Source organism: Amia ocellicauda, chromosome 9 (genome assembly GCF_036373705.1).
Source record: "Amia ocellicauda isolate fAmiCal2 chromosome 9, fAmiCal2.hap1, whole genome shotgun sequence".
Lineage (NCBI taxonomy): Eukaryota > Metazoa > Chordata > Actinopteri > Amiiformes > Amiidae > Amia > Amia ocellicauda.
The window spans coordinates 26,216,223-26,239,624 of record NC_089858.1 but is presented as its reverse complement, the minus strand read 5'-3'; the positions used below and the strand labels follow the sequence as shown (position 1 = coordinate 26,239,624).

General features: G+C 40.4%; 2 protein-coding genes across 3 annotated transcripts; one reads left to right on the top strand and one right to left on the bottom strand.

Moving 5' to 3' along the window:
- Positions 1–1,830: 1,830 nt before the first annotated feature.
- On the bottom strand, positions 1,831–13,104 carry LOC136759084 (17-beta-hydroxysteroid dehydrogenase 14). The gene is made up of 6 exons (XM_066713908.1): positions 12,936–13,104; positions 8,854–8,961; positions 8,009–8,148; positions 7,260–7,356; positions 6,711–6,835; positions 1,831–4,557 (listed from the first exon to the last, which is right to left on the bottom strand). The coding sequence occupies exons 1-6, from the start codon at positions 13,018–13,020 to the stop codon at positions 4,381–4,383; spliced, it is 732 nt and encodes a 243-aa protein (XP_066570005.1). The 5' UTR covers positions 13,021–13,104; the 3' UTR covers positions 1,831–4,380.
- A 3,873-nt stretch (positions 13,105–16,977) lies between these two features.
- On the top strand, positions 16,978–22,412 carry spata2l (spermatogenesis associated 2-like). Of its 2 annotated transcripts, none has more exons than XM_066713906.1 (3): positions 16,978–17,256; positions 18,994–19,315; positions 19,708–22,412. In XM_066713906.1, the coding sequence occupies exons 2-3, from the start codon at positions 18,995–18,997 to the stop codon at positions 21,148–21,150; spliced, it is 1,764 nt and encodes a 587-aa protein (XP_066570003.1). In that variant the 5' UTR covers positions 16,978–17,256; position 18,994; the 3' UTR covers positions 21,151–22,412. The 2 variants fall into 2 exon arrangements, with proteins under 2 accessions (XP_066570003.1, XP_066570004.1); XM_066713907.1 differs by lacking the exon at positions 16,978–17,256 and adding an exon at positions 17,271–18,412.
- The last annotated feature ends 990 nt before the right edge of the window (positions 22,413–23,402 follow it).

The window sequence follows — 23,402 nt, the reverse complement described above, 5'->3', positions numbered from 1 at the left end:
GCAGGATAAGGTTGTGACCCCGAATGCCCCCCTTCACCATGGAGCTGACACCAATGGCAGAATTCTTATAGGCATGCCGGAAACACTGCTTTACATAAAGTCACACCGTACCCCAGACTGAGTCTCCTCCCTGTTTCCCTGACTGCAAGCAATATTCTGCCACATCACCTTAAGTATTGCAGAGCCAGCTGGTAATCCAATAACCATTTTGCTCCAAGGCAATTAAGGCATTAGGTGTTCCATCATCTGGCTTTCCATGCGTGTCACAGTCCTGTTCAAATTCAGATATTTGCTGTCTGTCTGACAGGAAGTCATTTTTATGCAATGACTTGGCTAATGCCTGTGTCTCCCTTACATTACTGACATCAGGTCATTCTTTTTATTGCTGATGTTTTCCCTAATTTCCTGCATTGTTTTTCTTCTCCATTATGATTAGAGTTTGGATTATTATTAGCACTGTGTTCAGCCCAAATAGTCTGGATCCCCTTTGCATGATCAATCTACAGCAGCTGGGGCCACTGTGGAGGGCTAATTTCACACTTTCCTTCACCATTTTCTATCAGCCACCCATCTTGACCTTCTGACCAAAGATCAGAGAAACTCAAAGGGTCATGCTCCAGTCAGGTGACACGATTCCCACGGAGTTTGCTGAAGCAGCCGGCCATGCTCACTCACTATACATTAAGCACATTCAGTTCTAATATTCACCAATTTTCGCTCTCTAAGTCACACAAGGACAATAAGGACACCAATCCCCTTTCTTTTCTTTACAAATACAATTTATTAAAACGTGCAAATGAAAACAGTAAGGTTTCAGTAATTATGGTTTTGTCATTCACAAAGATGAGGGAAGAATGAAATCTAATTAGACTGTATGTGAAGACATAGCAAAACAAGTTACATTATATCAAAAAAGGTTGTTTTATTTCCCATGCAAACAGACTAGAACAGTGCAACATTGTTTGGATGAATACTAAAGCACCATACAACACAATAGTATTACGGGTAGGGAAACTCCTATGGACTGGTCTGGTTACAATGGATCTTTCATACAAAACAGACTCCTGCTCTTAAACCCATCTCAAAGATCAGTTAAAGAAACCAACCAGCACTTACAGCAAAAGTCCAAATTAAGACGCCCATTTCCACTGATTATCACAAATAAAATATGGCTAGTTCACAATCAAGTATGTAGTTTGTCCATGCAACGTGGCCCCGGTTGAATCTGTGTACAAATCAGTTTTCCTTCAGTCCACGCCCAGCTGTTGGTAAAATGTGATCACAGTCTGGGACACAAAGTCAGTGTAGTGTCTATCGGTGAGAATGGTGGCAATGTTGTTCTATTGAAAGATTTAACTGACATAAAACAATTAAAAACAAAAAAAAGGGATTCAAGAATTCGTGTGCAAATGGATTAAAATCCCTTGTGTCCTATAGAGATGCTGACTCACTTCCTTTCCTGGAAATAGTCCTCATATTTTCTGAATCCAGACTGATCTCAGACTCATCCAGTTCAACCAGGGCCAAATAGAAGTGCAGTGTAGAAGATCCCAGTCTGTCTTTCTCTTGGTGAAAAGCGAACAATATCAGAGGCATGCAATGGCAGGGTAGAGAAATGCAGGCTGAAAGGAGCTGGGTGCTGGGAATGCCTTATTGCTGGTGTCAGGTGTGAACCCACAAGATTTTGTAAAAAAAAAGTGGACGAGGCGAGGGGGAGACATCTACAAAGAAAGAGGATCGTGCTCATGGCCAAGCAAGGATCGGACAGCACAAGGACTTTCACCTTTAATACAGTGGGTCAGCAACATGTCCTAGTCATGTAGAGTAAGATATTGAATGTAATAAACAGGGCCTCTGAAAGTTAGACAAAAGCTTGGGGGTGACAACTGGATTGTCCACATCAAACTGGGAAGGAAAGCATGGCTAACAAGAAAAGCACATGCCAGTATAACAAACACAACCACAAAGAGCTAACTGATCACTGTTCAGAAGTAGTGCCTTGAAGCATTTTTAGAAAGCCAAGTCTGGTAACAAGACTGGATCATGGAGGACCATGTAATTTAATAATATAATAGGTATGAGGTCTTCATAGATTGTCATTCTGTTTTTATTTGAAAAGTTCATTTTTTATTGAGGTTCACTTTGGGATCACAGAAGAAGTAGTGAAATCCATGTAAAAAAGAATGATAATCTGAAGACTTGATGTTCAAGATTTCTATTACACAAGCACAGAAAACTATAACTAATGATATGTTCTTCATATGCAACAGCAAAGCTTCATGAATAACAAACAAATTTTAAAAAAGCAAGAAAGACATGAGAAGTATAACATTATCAGACCCAGTCACTCATTTGGGAAGCTGTGTGTGTGACACCTGCCACTCATGTTTTATGACGGCATTGAAAACACTGCTGGAAAATAAAAACCCAGGGAGCTCTGCCTTAAACGGTTTTCCTTCTACTGCAATTGTGTTTATGCATGTTTTTTTAATGAGTCTTTTTCTTAATAGCTAGCCAGGGCTGCCATGTTTCAAAGGTTAAGCTAACCTTTGTAGTGGATCCAGCACATGCCAGTCGCTTTAGAAAAACAAGATTAATGAAAATGTAACCACACCTCATGTCCGCCCCTGTATGGCTGGTTTCACAGACCTCGTTTAGCACAAGTCTAGGACTACTCTACCTAAAATAACATTGGATAGCCTATGGCTAGTGCTAATTTGGGGTTGTGAAACCAGCCCATATAGTATACATATACTCAACAAGCCTTTGAATCCATCGCATTACAGGACGACATACAAGCTCAGTCACTAATGGCTTAATTGCTCTTGATTAGCTCTTATTGAATAAGTGGGGCAAATGTACACCATATCCTGCCCCAAAAAAAGGAAAAAAAAAACGGACTGATTGACACTACTGAGCCCTTCTGTATCCATCAAGATCATATTCCTGCAGTCACTTCTGGTCAGGAAACCAGAAATGTCATTTTTAATCAGATCATCCCTAAGGTCTAGGGCAAATGAAATCTTCAATCAACCTGCAAATAGACAATTTCAACCTTCAATCTATAGCAGTAGAAAGTGGCGTCTGACAATGAATGAAATGATATTCTGTTGCAATTCAATGTTCACGCCAGAGACCAAGACCAAATCAAACCTTTTGTTTGTATTTTATGGCTCGCGAGTTGGTTTGATTTGGTCTAGCCCTAACTCTCTGGGGTGAACAATGTCTTGTAACAGAAGGAGATATGTGTAACCATATGTGGTTAACCTGGCAGTGCAGTTATTACAGAACGCCTCTCCTCTCTCCTGTATCCCTACAGTCTGTGTTGGCCGTGTGCTTTCTGTTCCTTCTGAACAAATAGGACTTCACTGAGACAAGTGAAGAAAACCTAGTTATAACAAACACAGTAAATAAGTGAAATCTCCAGTCTGTAGGTTGTGTCTCTGAAGTACTCATTAAAACATTCTGAGTGTTAGAAGTGGAAATTACTTTCACCTTCAAATACTTTATTTTTGTAGTTTTATATTCATCCAGTTTTATTAGTGTTAGAAATAGAACGCAGTATTGGGAAGTTCCCACTAGAGGGTGCTGTGTTGTCCTTTCTGCACATGACAGACAGGTACACTAGATGCTATAATCCGTGGTTACCCTTTAGTTCTGTTTAAGTTTAGAAGACCCTGTAGCTCTCCAGAGCCCTACATTAAATCAAAAATAAATACTGTTTTCAAGTCTTGGCATAGAATGTGTGCCGTTAAAAAAATACTATAGCAGTTACAAAATAATGTGTGTGTGTTTCATATTAAAATCAAAAGTAAGTCTTTAGTGGGAGAAAAAAGCAACATAAGTCCAAATAAATCAACAACCAAATCGATTTAGAAGAAAATGATAAATATATTGAAATACACAATTCATTTTAAACGGCTTTGTGCAGTAAGGAATATGCATTATCACACATACTAACCAATCAGAGCGTGCTAAATATTCAGGGCTCAGCTGTCCAATTAGCCTTTTCAGTATTTATTTTAACCTTTTTATCTTGGTTTACGCCAACTCCTTTACTTCATTGCAAGTTCCCTGTGTCTGAGTCTGTCTCCTGTCTTTACCAGCATGGAAATGTTCTGATATAAGTATTGTTTATGCATCAATGTAAGTTGGATTTCTCTGGAAGTGCTGAGGTGTCTGGGAGCAAAAATGTAACTAGTTAGAGATCGAAGCAATGCTTTTCAACTACTGTGCAGTGAAACACCAGGGAAAGGGCTGTGGTAATGTAGAGAGGCTTTGAAGGCAGGCAGGGGGAAAAAATGGTGGGGAAAAAAGCAAACCCTAAGGTGGGGGTCTGAATGTGGGAGTGCCTTGTGCTGGGGGGTCGGGGTGTAGACCTTAGACCTTTCCGTCCAGGATAACTGTCTTCAGGTCAGCGGAGTTGCTGACATTGAAGACCTTGTGAGATTCGTTCCTTCTCTCCACCAGCGATGCCACAGCCTCCCCCAGGTCCAGGTGGTTGATGTACCCGGGGCGCATGCGCTCTGGGGGGGCCACTCCTGTATTGACCTTCACCTGAAGAGAGAAATGTACACACACACACACATTACACATTTTTCTGAGGGGAAAGAGCTTTCACACTCATATAGTTTCTACGCCAGGGCTGTGATGTGTATTGTCAGCATAGTAATGAATTTAAGTGCAGAATGCTCTCCTCTACAAATCATTATAATTAATCATTTCAGTTATCAAAGAGTCCATTATTATAAGAAGTGCACTGTTTCAACCACCCCTGCCTTCAAGTTACAAGTTCCTTATCTCAATGTCAACAGTGAAGAACACAGACTCTTTTTTAATTGCTATGATTTATGCCAGTGCTTTTTCTTCACATCACACCCATGAAACCCATGTGGCACCATGTCTGTGTGTGTGAAAGTGACCGAAAATGTATTCACTGTTGATTGTCTGATTTTGTTTGCGGTCGCTGGTGAGCGGTGATTCAGATCAAAAAAAGCCCCGTGCACCTCAAAGAGACTGCGGTCTGATCAGTGATTCACTGTATGCACTGGCACAGCGCCCGTGAATGAATGGTGTGGGGTTGAGATGGCTGCCGCATGGGCATCAGAGAGCGCAGGGCGCGTCTCATTGCACAGCACAGAGACAATGCTCATTGTGTGCCACTGTGGTTCCCAGGAAATGTGTCAGGGACGGGGGTGGGAGGGTGGGGAAGAGCGGGGGGAGGCTGACTTATTGCAGACCGTGTGATCATGGGAGAATTGAGATGAATTATAAATTACATAAGATGATTGTGATACAGATGCTCCCTATTCATCTCGCAAAGAGGGCTCTTCCCCAGTTCCCCAGTTTATCAGCATTTTAATTACAGGGCTCAGCAGGGTTGAAATATACAGCCTGTCCACACAATAGACCTGCACTCAGGGCTACATGGCTGAACTCCACTACCCATGAACAAAGTGCTGCTTCAAAGCCCAGGCTGCCACACTCCCCCACTTGGCCTAGATTCTGACTCAGCAAAAGAGAGCCCAGAAAACAGTGCAAGCTGTTTGGGGTGTTATTCTCACATGGGCATTATTGTGCACGATTCATAGTGTAGCCCAGAAGGAGTCCAGTCTGGAAATGTCTCCTCAGCAACGTAAAAGATTTGTACTTATGTCTCAGTTTCCTCATTTGTCTACATAACTCAGTTTTGTTGCATATTTCCCTGTTCGCTGGACATGGATTGTAGAGTGATTTTACATGAGCATAAAGTGGGAATAACATATGAGGAATATAATACATGAGAAGATAAATGCATTGATTTGGCTGTTTGTAAAGGGACCGTAGACTGCAGGCAGAAGGAGTTGCGAATGTAACAGGGTTCTGGATTTCAGAACATACAAAGTCTGTAATAATGCCCATTCCTCTTTGTGAAAACTTACTGAAAACCCAAATTGACAACTTTCCCTTCCTTGGCTGCAGTGTATATTTTGCTCTGCTTTCCCATTTCCAAATGAGATCCAGAAATAATTAGTAAGAGAATAAATAAATGTATGTATATACTTTCGAGACCTTTGTTTTCTATTGCTCAATTTGAGTTTCACAATATCTCACAGGAGCAAATTTTGCTGTACAGCAAAAACTTCCAAAATCCTTTAATATATGGCTATAGTGCCAACCCCAATTCTGCAATTTTCAATGTCCCTCAGGGCTTGGCATGCATGGCTCAAAATCACTTGAGTATAACACATACCACAGCTTGTTAACAAACTGAAATATTAAGAGGCTGTTAATTATACAAGCACTCACTTTTCAATTTGAAAACTAGAAGTATTGTTTGTGTGCAGTTGACATATTAATCACGTTTCTTTCATTCATGTTTTATCTTCATTCATTCATTCATTCGTTTGCCTGTACATGCATGGATCCAATCAGCCAATTAAGTGTACAGTAGCTGCTGAGGCAAAAGGGTTAATTTTAGAAGTGTTTTTTAAGGACAGTACATTTAAGCTGGATAGTGGCAGTATTGTTATTGATAAGGATAGCAAAATGGCCTGCTTTCACCAAGTCAACTATAATGGAAAGAGCAGTGTCCAGTTAGTGTTGCTTTAACAGCTAGAACTCCTTCATACCAAACCTGAAGTCACGCTGGCAGCGTTTGTGCAGACTCAGCTCCAACAAGCCCAGGCGAGGTAAGGAGTCTGGTCCAGGGAATCCTGAGGGTGACTCACCTCATTCAGTTTGCATGGCACCTCTGGATACTCCTCCCTCACTATCTGGCAGAATGCAAGGGTGGCCGCTGCTCCCAGAGTCAGGAACCCCGTCCCGGGCATCAGAAGCTTCTCGCCCGCGCCCCCTGAAACACAGTCCCAGCAGCTTGTAATGAGATGCTGAGGAAAACCATCCGTCTACAACCCCCGGAAAGAACGGACTCTGTTGGCCTAGGGATAGTGCATGCGTCTTGACGTCAACGCCCTGAGACTGCCTGAGCCAAACACCAACCAGCCTGTGTGCAATCTCAAAACACTGACAGAATAATCAGGGGTGGATTATCTACCTGGTCGACTCTTCCAACACTTCCTGGCTATCTGTCCGACATAAAATCAAGGCTAACAGCAAAGATATCAAATCTAATTACTGCGGTCAACATGGTTAGACAAAACAGGATGTACAAAATTATTCTTAATTAATAAGTTCATTTATATATTATCAGGATTTGTGAGGCAAATATAATAGTCCTTTGTGGTTTGGATAAAGACCATGAAATGTTTTGCACTCACCAGTTATAAATGTATATGTTCCACTGGAACAATCCTTCACCAAGGGGAAGAAAGCTTTCCACGACGTGAAAGTGCTCAAAACTAAAGTCTCCAGAACCTGAAACGAATTAAAATAATACTAAAAGTCATGAGTCAAATCAACAAAGTGTTGTGGTGCATGATTAGATATGAATAATATGTGTGTTTGGGTTTTGGTAATAGCTAACAATACACCTTGATATTTTTTTCTATTAGATGAGGCTACCTTGTCAGATCTACATTTTGATAATGTCATTATGGAGGTGATGATTAGCTGAAGGGAACCACAGTACATTATGAAAGATGGAGTTTGGAGACTGCTGACTCATATCCTGGCTGTGCTATTTGTCAGCCATGGGAATTAGTTTCCCAGTGGTAGCCACATTTTGGTGAACCACCCTGTGGAGTCGGCTGTAGGCTCGTAGGTTTGCCATGTGTCAGTACACCCTGGCCATAGCCGTGTCAGTGCATCTTTATGGTGTTTCCATTGCAGGGTCACATTTTATACTTTTATGTGAGATTCGGATTTGTATTTGAATTGGGTTTGTTTTTCTGTGGCCTTGTACTGTTCTTGCCTATCTTTGAATGTTTAGCTTACAGCAGGGGCTGTGGGTGCATGGAAATATGGAGAGACTGATGGATTGTGTTGAGCATCGCATTAAGAAGGACAGACGTCTTTAGTGAGGTGTACCAGAGAGTATTTCCCAGGGCCTGCCCCTTCTCCCACTCACCCGATGCAACTCCTTGAGAGACTGTGTGTGTGGGGGGCCACCCTGCCACCAGCTGAAACCCAGAGACGAGACAACGTCCGTCACCTTGCCCACACTCTTCAGCAGGTTGTTCTTGGCGATCTCTGCTCCTTCCTCAGTGCCTGGGAGATGAGCGTGCACACACACACACACACACATGGGTTTGTCAGCAGCTGGCATTCTAACCTTAATTTTGTTCTAAGTCCAGCTGTGGAAGCTCCTGTCAGACCTGAGATGTCATTGATTTCACAGGGTCTTCTAGTGTGTGCCTGTATGCACTATTCATGAACATTGACTTAGATGAATAAGTTGTAATAGCAATACCAACAACAGGAGATCTATGGAACTGTATCCCAGCGTCAAGTACAGGCTGATCTGTCCTAAAGCAGCTTCACCTCTCAGTCTCTACCTCAGATGTTGTGTTGCCACCTCCTGGCAGCCAGAGTTAATTAATGTGCCGTCTGATTTCACAGTCAAAACGGAAAGCGTTCCACTATTACCGAGCTTCCGAGGTGTCACTGGCGGAAACACTTCTCACAGGGAGTGGCTGACAGCAGAGGGAGCATTGGCAACGAGTCAAACCAAATAGGACAGTTTTGGTTGTGAAGGCATTTAACTAACAAAATAACGTTTTGTACATTGTGTTGCATCCTGGTTCACTCTCCATAGGCCAAGTGCCTGATGAATGCTCAAAGAGTGTGATTAACTTTAACTAGACTGCATCTGAGTGATGCATTTCAACCTGGTTCACAGCCATTGTCCAGTGTTGGTCTATAAAGCATCATTTAAGAAAACATTTTTAACCAGGTAGTGGAGAGACACCTTACCCACATCCCCCACCAGAGTGTAGAGGTTGTCTTTGGTGGCAGGGCTGATGAAGGTCTTGAGCTTCTCCAGTCTGCTCTCATCTCTGGAGATCACTGCCACCCGGAAACCTGAGAGAACAAGGGAGGACTTGAGGTGGGGCAGATACTATTGGATCTCAAGATTGAATACCGTGACTTTCCATTGCTGTTCAAACTCCATTTTGTTTTCTCAGATCATGTAAGTAGGCATTATGTTCAGAAGCTATTTATGCTGTCGTCTGGCGAGTCTCACTGGCTAATAGTAATTTCAACACATAATTACTCATAATGAATGTTACCGCTTATAAAACAAATAGGAACAGAAATGAGGGAACAATGCTAAGCTGTGCTAAAATTCTAGGACTCCTTAATACCAAACCCGATTTATCAAGATGTAATTCAAAACAGACAAAATATTCCCCTGAATATTCACTGAAGTACCATGTTATGTTAATGACTTTACTTTTACGTCTCAAACCAGCATCAGTATCATTCTTAAAAGAGGGTAGAAAAGTTGGGGGAGAACAACAATAAAACAAACAGAGGTGCTGCTTATAAGGTGTGAAACACAGAATTGTTCTCCATATTAGAAAGGCCTAGACTTGCTTTGGTCCATGGGTGCCAAATTAGGTTTTGACTGGAACAGCAGAAGTGTCGGCTGGCACACTCGCAGTCACTGTGGGCAAGTCAGCCTCTGCCAAACCACTGCCCAGCTCGTATGTTGCTTTATTCCTGGCACTGTGCTTCCATTTTCCCAATTCATTTCTGTTTACACTTCTAAAGTTAAAGGGGGTATCTCTGCCCCATTGGCTGTCAAATCGGTTCTTGGAGCCATGACCATAAAGCTGTAGCACGAACATGGCTTTAGCACAATTGGTTTCAGACTGCATGCCCAGTTATATCAGACAGTGTTCACGGTCAGACAATAAATTGATGGAAAATGGAGGATAAAAATGGTCCCCTGATTAGAAACACATCGAGCAAGCATGATTTCAGTGGAATGACTTAATAACCTGAGCCTCAGAATTTTCTCCAGAGTAGCAAATGTTCTCTGCTTTCTGCTGGGCTGCCTCGTGTTCAGCTGAGAATACTATGCATTGAAATGTGAGATTTTTTTTTGGGGGGTGATGTTCCTTAAGCTGTTATTCACAGCTGTAGCCAGAAGTTATTGATGATATTTTCATGCATATTACATGCATTTACATTACCATCCACCTTTAGCCATAGAGGTTAACACCATGTAGCCTGGTACTCCTCTGGAACAGAGGGCTGAACTCTTCCCCGACAACCTGCTTTTTATCACAAAGTCAAACTTGCCCATAATAGCAAAGCAATTTTGTATCCTGGCAAATGTAAGTGTGAGAGAAGATCCACGGGTTACAACATGCTTGCAAGGCAGTCCCAGCACTGCAGCAGAAGCCTCCTTTCCCAGCCCTCTGTCAACATCCAGGCCACAGTGGGAGACACTAAAGATTGCACTTCAATTTATTTATTTGAAGGATTTTTGCCTTTGCCTCTGGTTTTAGATAAACAAAAAGGAGAGGAATATTTTACCATAATGCTGATGCTTGGATCAGGCAGGGAAATTATATCTGCAGATTAGGGGCAGGTGCCGATTTCAACAGCTTTCACAGTGCTTGCATTGGAGAAGCGTTGGTGCGTATACAAGTGTGGTACTTGGTAGAAGTGTATTATCTCAGCCTCAAGTGGAATATCAAGACCCATCTTCTAGTAAAAGGTGTTTTTAGAAAAGGATTAGGGATCTAAGCTAGACTTCGAATGAGCACATCTGGAGCAGTAGCTTGCATCCCTTTCTGCCCTTTGTCAGCACTCTGTATGAAGTCTCCACAGCTGTTAGTCTACTGGTGTCTGGAACATTTAACAAATTGCAATGAAATCTAAACCTGCAGTTAAAAGACCTCATTGCCAGAAAGTAACAGGCACGAAAGGGAGACCACAGAAGCACTGTCTGTGCTGCCCAGGGTAATGTTTACTGCATTACTGCATACAGATTGCACTCTGGAGCCAATTGTCTGGCTTCACATCAGGATACAGGAGTGCGAAATGGACTGTTTCCTTACATCTGGATTTACATTTCACATGTGCACTAGTAAGTTAGTGCCTAGGGTTTAATTGCTTGAATTGCAAACCTGTTAAAGGAGCACTTTGCATATTTGCATTCTGCTATTGTTTCAGTTTTGGTTTTTTTAAAGGTTTTTGCCTCAGCTTGCAACTTGACAACTAGCTTGCTCAGCTGCAATCAGCATGTGGGGATCTGTTTTGCCTGTCTTAGGTTGGGTCCAGTAGTCAAAAGGTTGCTGGCTTGAATCTGTATTTAATCTTCCTTCTGATGCCCAACCTCTGATGTTTTCCACTGTGAGCTTTCAGAGCCGGCATGCTTGAATCGTTGATCTTAGGGTTGTAATGGGAAGCTAAGTTGACTAATAATTGTAAATTGTCTATATACACAGACATGCACAATATAAGCATTTTAATTATGATTTATTTCCAAAATGTATGGAATTTTTGGTATAAACAGCAGTATTTTTAAGGGGTTCAATCCACCCCAGACCTTCTGATTCTAAAGAAATGCCACATCACCACCCAGGGTGTGGTGTGTTTCACAGGAAGTGTACAGCTCTGTCTACTAAACCGTATATATATTCAGTTCACAAATGAGATGCATATGTATATGGAAAGTGATAGGAACAGTGTGCCCCAGCCCAGCAAAGCACCCATAAGCACTGTAAATCTACTGAAATAAACAGCTCTAACAAAACGAATGATGATTATTAATTGAGCTGGACCTTTTATGGTATGTGAGCACTTCCACAGGCCATCTTTCAGATTCCAACTACAAATAAGCACCTACCGAGTCCCTGCGTAAAGCAGATCCCTTTTCTGTTTCTGTATATAAAAAAAAAAAAACTTGCACACACAAGCTGCATTGAAGACATCCATGTTGTCGTTTTTGTTGAAAGTCTAGAGGTCCATTACATGAACTAGGGACAGATAAAATTATTTTATGGTCATCAGTAACCATTGATAGTGGAGAAAGTGAACAGTGCAAATGACACCAAGGTGTGTCTCTTAATAAAAACAATACATACCACATGTTTGCATGATTCAGCCCACATATCTCTACTGGTTATCTGGTTCATATCTACAGACATGAAGTCAACTGGAAAGATATTAACACCTTTCTGAAAGACTGTAGTCTATGTGGGTACCATGGGTACACTTCTACTTTGGATATGCTCAGTGAAACTAATCTGATCCTACAAGGGGAACTGTTGCCAGGGACCCAGGTGATAGTTGAGCTGTAGAAGACAGAAGCTGAAATACTGATAACTGACCAATAGTAGGCTGTGTAGCAATCAAGTCAGGTTTGCAGACTACAATATTTTTTTATCGCTCAGTCTAAACCAATATGCAATGGAAGTGCTGTCCCTGAATTACCCTAACACTTGCATTGGTCTGTACTGCTGATTTGCTAATAATAAACATCAAATAGAATAAATATTCAACTGAATCTGATTCTTTATTACATCCTATAATAGTCCTACATTTTTTAAAATGTTATGTTTCACAATTGACACAAGTGGATATATTAAAAATGAATCAATCAAATAAAAAAATCAATGATTAATCTCCAGTCATTGTATATTTATTGTAAATATAGTGTATATTTATTTTGTTCTGTTTGAAATAATTCATTTAGGACGTTTTATTTCCAGTATGCTTACAGTATTTAAAAAATACAATACATTAACGGGTTAATTAAACGGGAGTGCTGAACCAGAAGTTGATTTTTTAAATGTAATTACATAAGTACACAAATATTATCAATACAGAAAAAACGCATCTATATTAGACAGCATCAAATTGGATACATGTAAATTGTCATTATGGGTAAGGTGCACCTCAATTTCCGTTTTAGTTGTTGAACATATTAATAACTGCTATATTGTCTTTAAGGAAATACACATGAAGTTAACGCAGAGGTATGTCTTATTCCCCAGATATAAGCCTTAGTGTTTTGATAAGCTCAAGTGGTCTCTTACCTCTATCCAGAAGCGCTTTTACGATTCCGGACCCCACCGTGCCAGCCCCTCCAAGCGCCAGAACTACTCTGTCAGAATTAGACATCCTGCCTGATGGCAAATCCCAATGAACACAAAATGCAGTTCAGAAAATCGGAAGAAATAAAATAAATCCTGTAAGCCTTGTTTGACTAAATGACAATGCATGTTATCAGGGGGGTTTAAATGGATAACGATATGACGAGAGCCACGCCTTCCTGTCAGATCGGCCCCGCCCACAGCAGGTACAGCGCGCCGCGGCTCCGAGGCGGACAGCAGCCTTTGTGCCATTATATCATTATTGAAAACACATTTCTGCAAAATTATTTGTTCACTTTATTTTATTAATTTGTGTTGTAAGTTATATATTTGAATGCAATAAACCCAAATGAAATGTACGAAAGTATAAACTTAAGATAAATGTATGTATATTTTAAGGTGAATAATTTGAAATCATATACATTTAATGTAAAACGTATACTTAGATATAGTCATGTTTAACAGCTTTGTTAAATCTAAAAAAAAAATCGAATAGGATCAACGGATTCTCGAAGAAGTCAAAAGTTATATTTACCTTGGACAACAAATCAGTGCAGACAAAGATATTATGGGAGAAATCAAAAGAAGAGTCAAATGGGATGGAGTGCATTTGGAAGAAATGCTGTTGAAAGGAACGCTACCCATTTGCCTGTAGTGAAAAGTATGTATACTAGCAGTGCTCACTTATGGATGTGAAACTTGGTCAATTAATGCATAGGTGATATAGAAACTGCAGCCAATATAAAGGAGCATGGAAAGATTTATGCTTGGAATAACAAGAAAAGACACAAAAGAAATGAATGGATCCAAGAACAAATGTGACATAATTGAAAGAGTGAAAATGCAAGATCAAAGATGGACAAAGGAAGTTATTGAATGGATACCAAGAGATGGAAAAAAACAGTGGTTCCCAATCCTGGTCCTGGGGACCCAGTGTCCTGCTGGTTTTTAATCCACCCTCAATTAACTAAACACCTAATTGAACTAATAATTTGCTTTATTTTACTTTTAAAATTTAAATTACTAAAAGTTGGAGAATTTGGGAACCTGATATACTTTTATATTCAACCTGACATCTCCAATGGTTTTAAATTTTTTATAAGCTCTGATTATGCAATTTATTAATTCAATTAAGGAATTTAAATACCAAAAACCAGCAGGACATTGGGTCCTCAGCACTAGGACTGGAAGATTAAATCATAAAGTTTGCAGGCATGACATGGAAAAGAGAAGCTGTAGATCATAGCAAGTGTGAACATCTTGGGGAGGCCTTCATCCAGCAGTGGATCAATATAGGCTGATGGTGATATATATATATATATATATATATATATATATATATATATATATATATATATATATATATATATATATATATATATATATATATAAACTTTTAAAACTACATTTAGTAATAAAGTCTTCATGCACAATACAGTCACCATTATTGTCTTTCAAGTCCCAAACTAAAATACAATATATTTACAATTCTGGCACTAAGGTTAATACAGAAATTAAGAAATCGAGTCCAAATGTCTTCTTAGAGTGGTTTTCTGTCGCCCTCTTGAGTTTAATTTGGAAAGTTTCAGAGCAGCAAAGTCAATCTTTATTTTGTAAAATGGCGCCATCTATTGTATTTTTATAATAATATTTTCTTGTGTGTTTAACTAACATTATAAAACCTTCATAGCTGTCCATTTAATTAAAGCACTGTTCAAATTCACACAGATACATCTGTTTTTTTGTTTGTTTGTTTGTTTGTTTTTGTAATATCCCAAACATTAAATAAGCAATAAATAGTGCAATATAGAACCAAAAAGGGTTCAGTGTCTCGCTTCATATCTGGCCCTCAAAAGGTTCCATATTGAACCATTTGCTAAAACTCTCTGGTAGGAACCCTAGAGGTTCCACAGCATAGAACCAAATGTGACAAAATTGACCCATGTATTGATGCTATTTGTGAAACACCCTTTTCACACATAAAAGCCCACTTTTAATAAATTATTGTTTTGTTATTGTTATTATTGTTGTTGTATATACAACAGTATAAGCTCATAGCAACTACTGTATGAAATCAGTGACATAAAGGTGCAGAATTAAGGACATAAGGAAAGTTAGATTTGTATTGTGCCCAATTTGATGATGACAAATATACAGTGTATTGTTTTAATACATTTTCATTTCATAAAGCAACAATAAACAACTAGAAAAGGAAGTTTCAAAACAATCAGCTTAATTAAGCAGCTATACACATACAACATATTGTCACTTTAATACAGCTTATGACCCCTTTAAAATGTCTACTAATTAGTTCATTAATCATGGCTCCTTGAAGGTTATTTTCTTTATTCATAGAAGCTTTTTCTCATAAATGGTTCCACAATGGAACCAAAAGGTGCTACACAGAACCCAAAAGAACCTTTATTTTGTAGAGTGTATGGCATACCTACTACTACCAGCTAAATTTAAAGAGAGATATAGAGTGTGTTTGTTAACACAGTCAGGTGTGCAATACAGAAAATCATCTTGGGTACTTGAAGAGCCAGTATTAATGTTTAGTATAAACTCTATAATGTTTTATATTAATAATAGTATGCAGACCGAGCAAATTAGATTTATTGAGCTAGCGACAGGCAGTTGTTCAGGGCATATCCTCTAGACATTCTTCTCTCCGCTTTGACTTCTGTTCATTATGATAAGAGGAACACCCAAACAGATAAATAGCCCACAGATACCAGTTTGCTTAGTGTTTGTTTGTGGATTTGCTGTTCTTCTCTCAAGGCTGAAGATGTTACATTATAGTGATTGATTACCTCATTGTCCATCTTAAAGAAAACTATGAGATTGGACAGTTTGTATGCCATAACAGGAAAACACCTGCTTCCATGATGACCCCCCTCCTCAGGAAGACAGCCAAAAACATTACAAGGGTCAGGGACCTGACCTCAAGACAACACTTTGGGAAACCTGTGACTGACCCTGCCCACTGAACCACATGCCATGCATTGTATAAAAGCTGTTAACTTCTGCTGATCAGAGAGAGACTCCGCTCAGGTGCAGAGCTTCCATGTCAGAGCCTCTCGGGCCAGGCATGTAAAATAAATACATTTATCATCTGTGCATCGAAACTGGGTTCTTCAGTACTCAATATATGCAATGTGTTTCCCTGACAAGTACATACATCTGTGTTTGTGCAGTAGATCCTTGCTTTTGCTATACCAAATATGGCACCTTTTTAAAAATAATTAAAAATAATACATGTTTGTGAGGAAAAGAAGCTGTGTCAGAATTATTTTGTAGCTTCTTAAAGGTTTTGATGCATATTATATATATTTTCAATACAAACATTTGTGTTGTTTTTGTTGGTATTGTGAAGTGTCATGTCAACTAGGCCTATATTGTATAATTTTAATATAATATAATATATAATTTCATATAATCCACCATTGACTTTTTACAGAAATTATATAACAATGGTACAATATACAAAAGACTGCATGTGATGATGATGATGATGATGATGATTACGATTACAGAACTGTCGTATGGGTTTTGAAACTATACTTTTTGTAATAATCTATCATGGCTTGGGTGGCCCAGAAGTTGTAGGCCAGCCTATACTCCATATCCACTGCCAGCCAAGTCCTGAAAAGTCTTGACTGGAATCAGTGAATTATTACAATGCCCAATCTGAGGTGACAAATAGCAGTAAATAGAGCACATGAAAGACCCATAAACCTTCCATCCTTCATACCTTTTCCCTGTGCTTAGTGTTTTTTAACCAGAACACAACATTTTTATAGGGCTAGAAACGGACAAAGTCCCAAATCATTTCAGTTTACCTGGCTCTATGTTTCAGATCAATCTCATGTAGAGTTATTAAAACCTTCAATAGTGTCTGTAAACCAATCAATCAATGGATAATGACGTGTAGCGCATCTGATGACGTCAACCGGCAGCTCGCCTAGTCCCGCCCCCGCACGCACGGAAACGGCTTGTATTGAGACGCGCTGTGCCGTCACTGTCCGCCTAGCGCAGCCGAAAATTAGTTACACTTACAGGAGGAAGTTCGTGTCAAAGGTTCAACACCGTACACTAAAATAAATTACTTATCTTCATATCATAAACCGGATTTGTACCGTTTATTTTGCCTGGGGAAAACGAAACCCAGTTTTGAGCTGAAGCGTTCAAACGACTAGTTTCGATTCCGCGCTGCTGTCTGAAAGTTTGTCAGTTAACACATCAGAAAGCACAAGGACTAAAGGTACGTTTAGGAAATGTGTGTGTATTTCTTTTGTCTTTTTTTGTCGTCGCCCTTGTAGTTTGGGTGAGTTAGCATTTACAATACAGAATGCTGAATAGCCCAGATTGTTTCAGTATTTTGTCGTCTTAGCTCCTGTGTGTACATCTCTTTAGCTGTCAGTTGGATTAATTGATTTTAATGTTGAATGTTATTTACTTTATAGTTTTCAATGTAGCCGCTTTCACTTTCGTATTTCGTCTGCAATGTGGGCACCGTCTTTGTTTTCAGTGGTCGCTGATTTATAATTTGCAGAGAGATGTCGCTTCCTAACACGCAATGCTTTCGGCCACTGTGTCGTATACTTTGTGTTGTGGCGTTTGTCTTAAAATAGTTATGTTTTTGGATGGCGATAAAAACGTGTATTTTTGTGAAAATGTAGACAGACGTGTCAAACAAAATGTGATGTATTCAAGACAAGGAGCACGGTCTGCTGTTTGCTGACAGCTGTATAACACGGTTTGCTATGTATGTCAAATGTTCAACTGGCTTCAGCCTTTTGTTAATACTTCAGTATTGATAAAACAGTAGTAGTCTGCTTTATTTAGAACCAGGGCTATGTGATCCATTTTCCTAGAAATTGCAGAGTTTGTTTTAGTTTTATTTCCACCAATTGCATGTCTGTGAGACATTTTATTTTAATATTTGTAATACTGTCACTAAAGTGGTTTGAGCATTCTTTTCTTGTGAAGTGACTTACAACAGTGCTTTACATTACTTGTGAATTACATTTTCTATTTTTGTTTTAGTATTAATAGAGAGACATATTGGTTCCCCAAAATATAATGCTCGCCCACCACTTCTGCACCTTTTATCTAAATATCCACTCATCTTGAGCATGTTCCGCATGCCCTGTATAGTGTAAAGGGTTTTTTCCTATAATTAGTATTGTGCTACATTTTCAAACGATTTCACAGTGTCACTCTTGCCCATACAAACTCTCAGGCAGTGTTACACAGTTTCCAGTCTGCACTCTCCAGTGTGTTTTCAGATGAGTTTTAATCAGGTTTCCTTTTTAATGTAGGACTGCTGTCTACATAACATTCTTACATGAGAGGTCCAGCTGGTTTTTCTACATTTTTTTAGCTGCGCTTATTTCAGAAAGCGTCCCTGATTTCCTGTAAGTGTTCACTGGCCTCTGTGCAATATTTTTGTTGACTCTTCCAACCACACCCAGGACATTTTGTGATTGTTGTTTAGAAGTTACCTTAATAATTGGTTAAAAAAGTCATATTCACTTCTGATTCTGGGGGGACAGGGTCTGCTGGTTCTTGAGTCTTGAATTGGTCTAAACACTATTTGCAGGTCTTTATCAAGCATGTTTTTAAGAATAAGAACAGGAAATGGGTTATAATACAAAGTGGTGCACTGAAACTCACTGGATACATTTTTCCAGTGCTTTTTTCCAACTGTGCCCATTCCAGTTCTCCTGCATAACTACCAGTCAGAGGGATAGGCACTGTGTTTATAAAACCTTATAACAAGAAACAAAACTAGCAATATTTTCCATGTTTCTATTCACGTTCGCGATTGTGGCTGTAAAATGCCCAGGACTCTCCAGAATCAGGGCTGTGGCTCTGGCTGGTGGTGTCTTCATACCTATAGAACAGCAAAGTGGTCATCGACACATTTGGAAATGGAGTGTGTTTATCGATGGAAGTGAGCATCTCTGATCAAGGTGGTGCGTGTCTGTCACTCCAGGATGAGCAAGCGAGGAAAGAGGGACTTATGTGAGGAGTACCGTGTGGCCGTGCAGCGCAGGGTGGAGGAGGGCCTGTCTGAGCTGGTGTGTCAGGATGCCTCCTTGATCGACACCACCCAGAAACTGCTGCTACAGGGGGAGGGCCAGGAGCTCCACAGCTACCTGAAGAACGATGCCTTCCAGCTGATCAGCACCACCCTCCTGAGCGCACCCAGTCTGCATCTCGGCCTGAACAGACTCCGCAAGGCCTTCGAGGTGCTGGAGCTGGCCACCCTCAACCTCTACTTGTGCCCCTGGAGGCAGGAGTTCAAGATCATTAAGGTATGTCAATGATTGTGATGTTTTATTACCATCCCTGTGTGGGAACCTTCTGATATTTGTAAAACCACAGCAAAGCAGCAATTTAAGTCTTATTCATATTGTTTTATATCAGAGGTATAAGATTCCTCCATTTGTTTGTTCTAGTTGATGGTTTATGGGTTATAGATGTGTATTTAATAAAAACTAAAAGTTGAAAGGGATGCAAATTAAGTGGTGAAAAGGCCAGCTATCCTGTTGTAGAGAAACAACTGAAAAGAGGCAGTGCTATTTAACTCCTCAGACCCGTAAGATCAGTAAAGTCTGAAGCCGCAATCTACAATTGTATTTATGTATACTCATGTTCATATACATATGTATCCCAACAATGCTATTAAAACTAGTTTTTCTCTAAGACTTTCTCAGGAGTTTACACCCACTACCTGAAGCCCACCTTCTCAGTGGACTCCCTGCTGCAGTTGTTCCAGAAGATGGGCTACAGGGAGCGGGACAGGCACCAGCTGGAGTTGGCCTCCATGCCGCCCCCTGACACTCTGCTCCGGGTGGCCTGTGGCTTCTTTGTAGCCCGTTGTGAGTGTGACCTCCTGCAGGGCATGGCCAAGAAACTGATTGGGGTGAAAGTGAGTGCTGACGACCTGATCCAGGAGAGACGGAAGTCCAGGAGCCTGGATGAGGCCGTGAGTAACCTTAAGCACAGGATGGCCTCCTCGAGAAAAGCCGAACACAGTGACTGGAGCACTGGAGGCAAACTAGGACCTGACACTGAGATAGATCTCTACACTGCTGAGGGGATGCTCCTGAATGGAGAGGACCACCAACACGGGATTGCTAGCCAGATCTCCACTTCATCCCTTACACCAAGGAAAGAACGGGAGTCACTGCAAAGTCAGGGTGAACACAGCACAACAGCCAGGTCTACAGGAGGCAATCACTCCCTCAAAGTGAAATCCTCTCCTGGAAACACACACGCTGCCGATCATTACTTGAGCACTGTGACCTGGCAGCTGCAGAACACTTCTCTAACTAACGCAGAAGCAAGCCCTCCCTCCAGCAGGGGGGACCGTCACAGTGACGGCAAGGGAAATGACACAATTGAAGTCTGCAAATGTGTGAAAAAAAGAAGTGCCTATCTTTATAAATGCCTCAAGTGCCAGAGGATTCATTGCCGTGATTGCAACATTTTAGAGCAGTGTGATGGAAGTAAACATGCAATTAATTTGACGGACGTGGAAGACGAGAGACTGATCAGCGCAGTACTGGAGGAATTAGGTTCTGTTAAAAGGTCCAGTCTGATTTCCACCGAGTCCTGTCCTAAGACAGAAAAGGGTGTTGAGAAGAGTTTGCTGCCAGGCTATGGTAATTCTGTAGAACAGGCTCCGGAGTGGGTAAAGCACAGCTGTATAACTGATGGTCGTCAGCCTCACTTGGCATGCATAACATGTTGCCTCTACCATGACCACCTCTGTGAAGAAGGGAAAGCCTGCCTTCAGAGGCACCAAACAACTTTTCTTGAATCTGATCATACTAAGAGGAAGGAATTGACTAGGAAAGAGCCGCAGTACCGCAGGCACTCATGTAATTCAGATAGAGAGCTCCCTAGCTTGGCATGCACATCTTGCTTTGAGTTCCACAGTTTCCTATGTCTCAAGGCAGAAGGCTGTTTAAAGATGCACGATGTGAAATCCATTGACAAGTGTTCAGCCACTGCTGGGTGCACAAGTTCAGGATATTACGTATGCATGAACTGTTGCACTGTGCATTGCAAAAATTGTTGGTTTAAAAGGCCCATGGAATGCACTTGCGGCTACCAGTGTACACATGAATCCTCTGAGGTTTAAAATGCCTCTTTCAGGTATAGAAAGGAAAAGGGATTTCCTCATATACTCTGCTTTGGCTTAAATAATATAATCAACAAGTCTAATATTTGCACTGAAGTCTCCTGAACTGGAATAAAAGCCGGCCTCTTAAATGTGTGCAGAAGTGTCACTATTAACAGACCTCAAATTATAACTTTGGGTTCCTGAGTAACACATTTATTACAATAAAAGCAATGGGTCACTCAAAGTATAGCAATCACATTTGATACTCCTTATTTAATATATGCTACAGATGTGTGGATGCCTGGAAAAGAAAATATTAGTTTCTCATACAAAATATGGCCTAATTAGTCCTCCCTTACAGGTTTCTGTAGGAAATGTAAATCCTTCTAAAACTATTCAAGGTCACATTATTGGCCAATTGTAGAATTTTAGGTACCAGTTTTCTGCTTTTTCTTTTTTTCCTACAATTCAGGGGAAATGTTCTTGACTTCAGATATTCTTTGCTTACTTAAAAACAAATTCTAGTTATGAAAGGTAGGTAGGAAGATGAAACATTTATATAATACTCATGCCTTTAAGATGTTTTAGTTCTGGGATGCCACTGAAACAAGTTTAAGACATCAGGGTGTATGGTCTTCCAAAATAATTGAAGTCTGATTTGAACACTCTTGGGACAATTAAAGGAGCACTTAGAACACACCATGAAGAGACTGAGGGAAGGGGATAGTCATGTGAAAAAGGTATAATATATAAAATGCATACAAATCAGATAAACCTCACTGCCTTAACACACAGCATTGCACAAACTACTATTGTAATTCAGTCAGTTAGTCTGATACTGAAAAGGGGTGCCATTTCAACACTGTCTTCCTGGAAACAGGATTGCACTGATTTGGATTTTAAATATGCTTGAAAAGGGTACTAATAAAGTCCAAGAAATATCTAACACAGAAAAGATTGATTGTCATTTTGTTATCTATCTCCTGTCTTTTTCGCACTAGTAACTAGGTCTTATGAAATGCAGCTGCTTTGTCCATGGCTGCTGGATATTAAATTCTTGAAATTAATGTACCACACGCTGCACTTTATTAACCCAGAGCATTGAATGTTGAGGTAAAATTGCATGTATTTGGAGACACAATCATTACTAGTTGGATTGGTAAATTGCCTGTATTGTGAACACTGGACTGGTTTCCACACAATGACAACCATTTTGATCTGAAAATGAAATTTATTTACAAGAACTAAACAAATTTCAGTATTTTAACATTGCATCTACAGTGAGGGAAAAAAGTATTTGATCCCCTGCTGATTTTGTACGTTTGCCCACTGACAAAGAAATGATCAGTCTATAATTTTAATGGTAGGTGTATTTTAACAGTGAGAGACAGAATAACAACAAAAAAATCCATAAAAACGCATTTCAAAAAAGTTATAAATTGATTTGCATGTTAATGAGGGAAATAAGTATTTGACCCCTTCGACTTAGTACTTGGTGGCAAAACCCTTGTTGGCAATCACAGAGGTCAGACGTTTCTTGTAGTTGGCCACCAGGTTTGCACACATCTCAGGAGGGATTTTGTCCCACTCCTCTTTGCAGATCCTCTCCAAGTCATTAAGGTTTCGAGGCTGACGTTTGGCAACTCGAACCTTCAGCTCCCTCCACAGATTGTCTATGGGATTAAGGTCTGGAGACTGGCTAGGCCACTCCAGGACCTTAATGTGCTTCTTCTTGAGCCACTCCTTTGTTGCCTTGGCTGTGTGTTTTGGGTCATTGTCATGCTGGAATACCCATCCACGACTCATTTTCAATGCCCTGGCTGAGGGAAGGAGGTTCTCACCCAAGATTTGACGGTACATGGCCCCGTCCATCGTCCCTTTGATGTGGTGCAGTTGTCCCATCCCCTTAGCAGAAAAACACCCCCAAAGCATAATGTTTCCACCTCCATGTTTGACGGTGCGGATGGTGTTCTTGGGGTCATTCCTCCTCCTCCAAACACGGCGAGTTGAGTTGATGCCAAAAAGCTCAATTTTGGTCTCATCTGACCACAACACTTTCACTCAGTTCTCCTCTGAATTATTCAGATGTTCATTGGCAAACTTCAGACGGGCCTGTACATGTGCTTTCTTGAACAGGGGGATCTTGCGGGCGCTGCAGGATTTCAGTCCTTCACGGCGTAGTGTGTTACCAATTGTTTTCTTGGTGACTATGGTCCCAGCTGCCTTGAGATCATTAACAAGATCCTCCCGTGTAGTTCTGGGCTGATTCC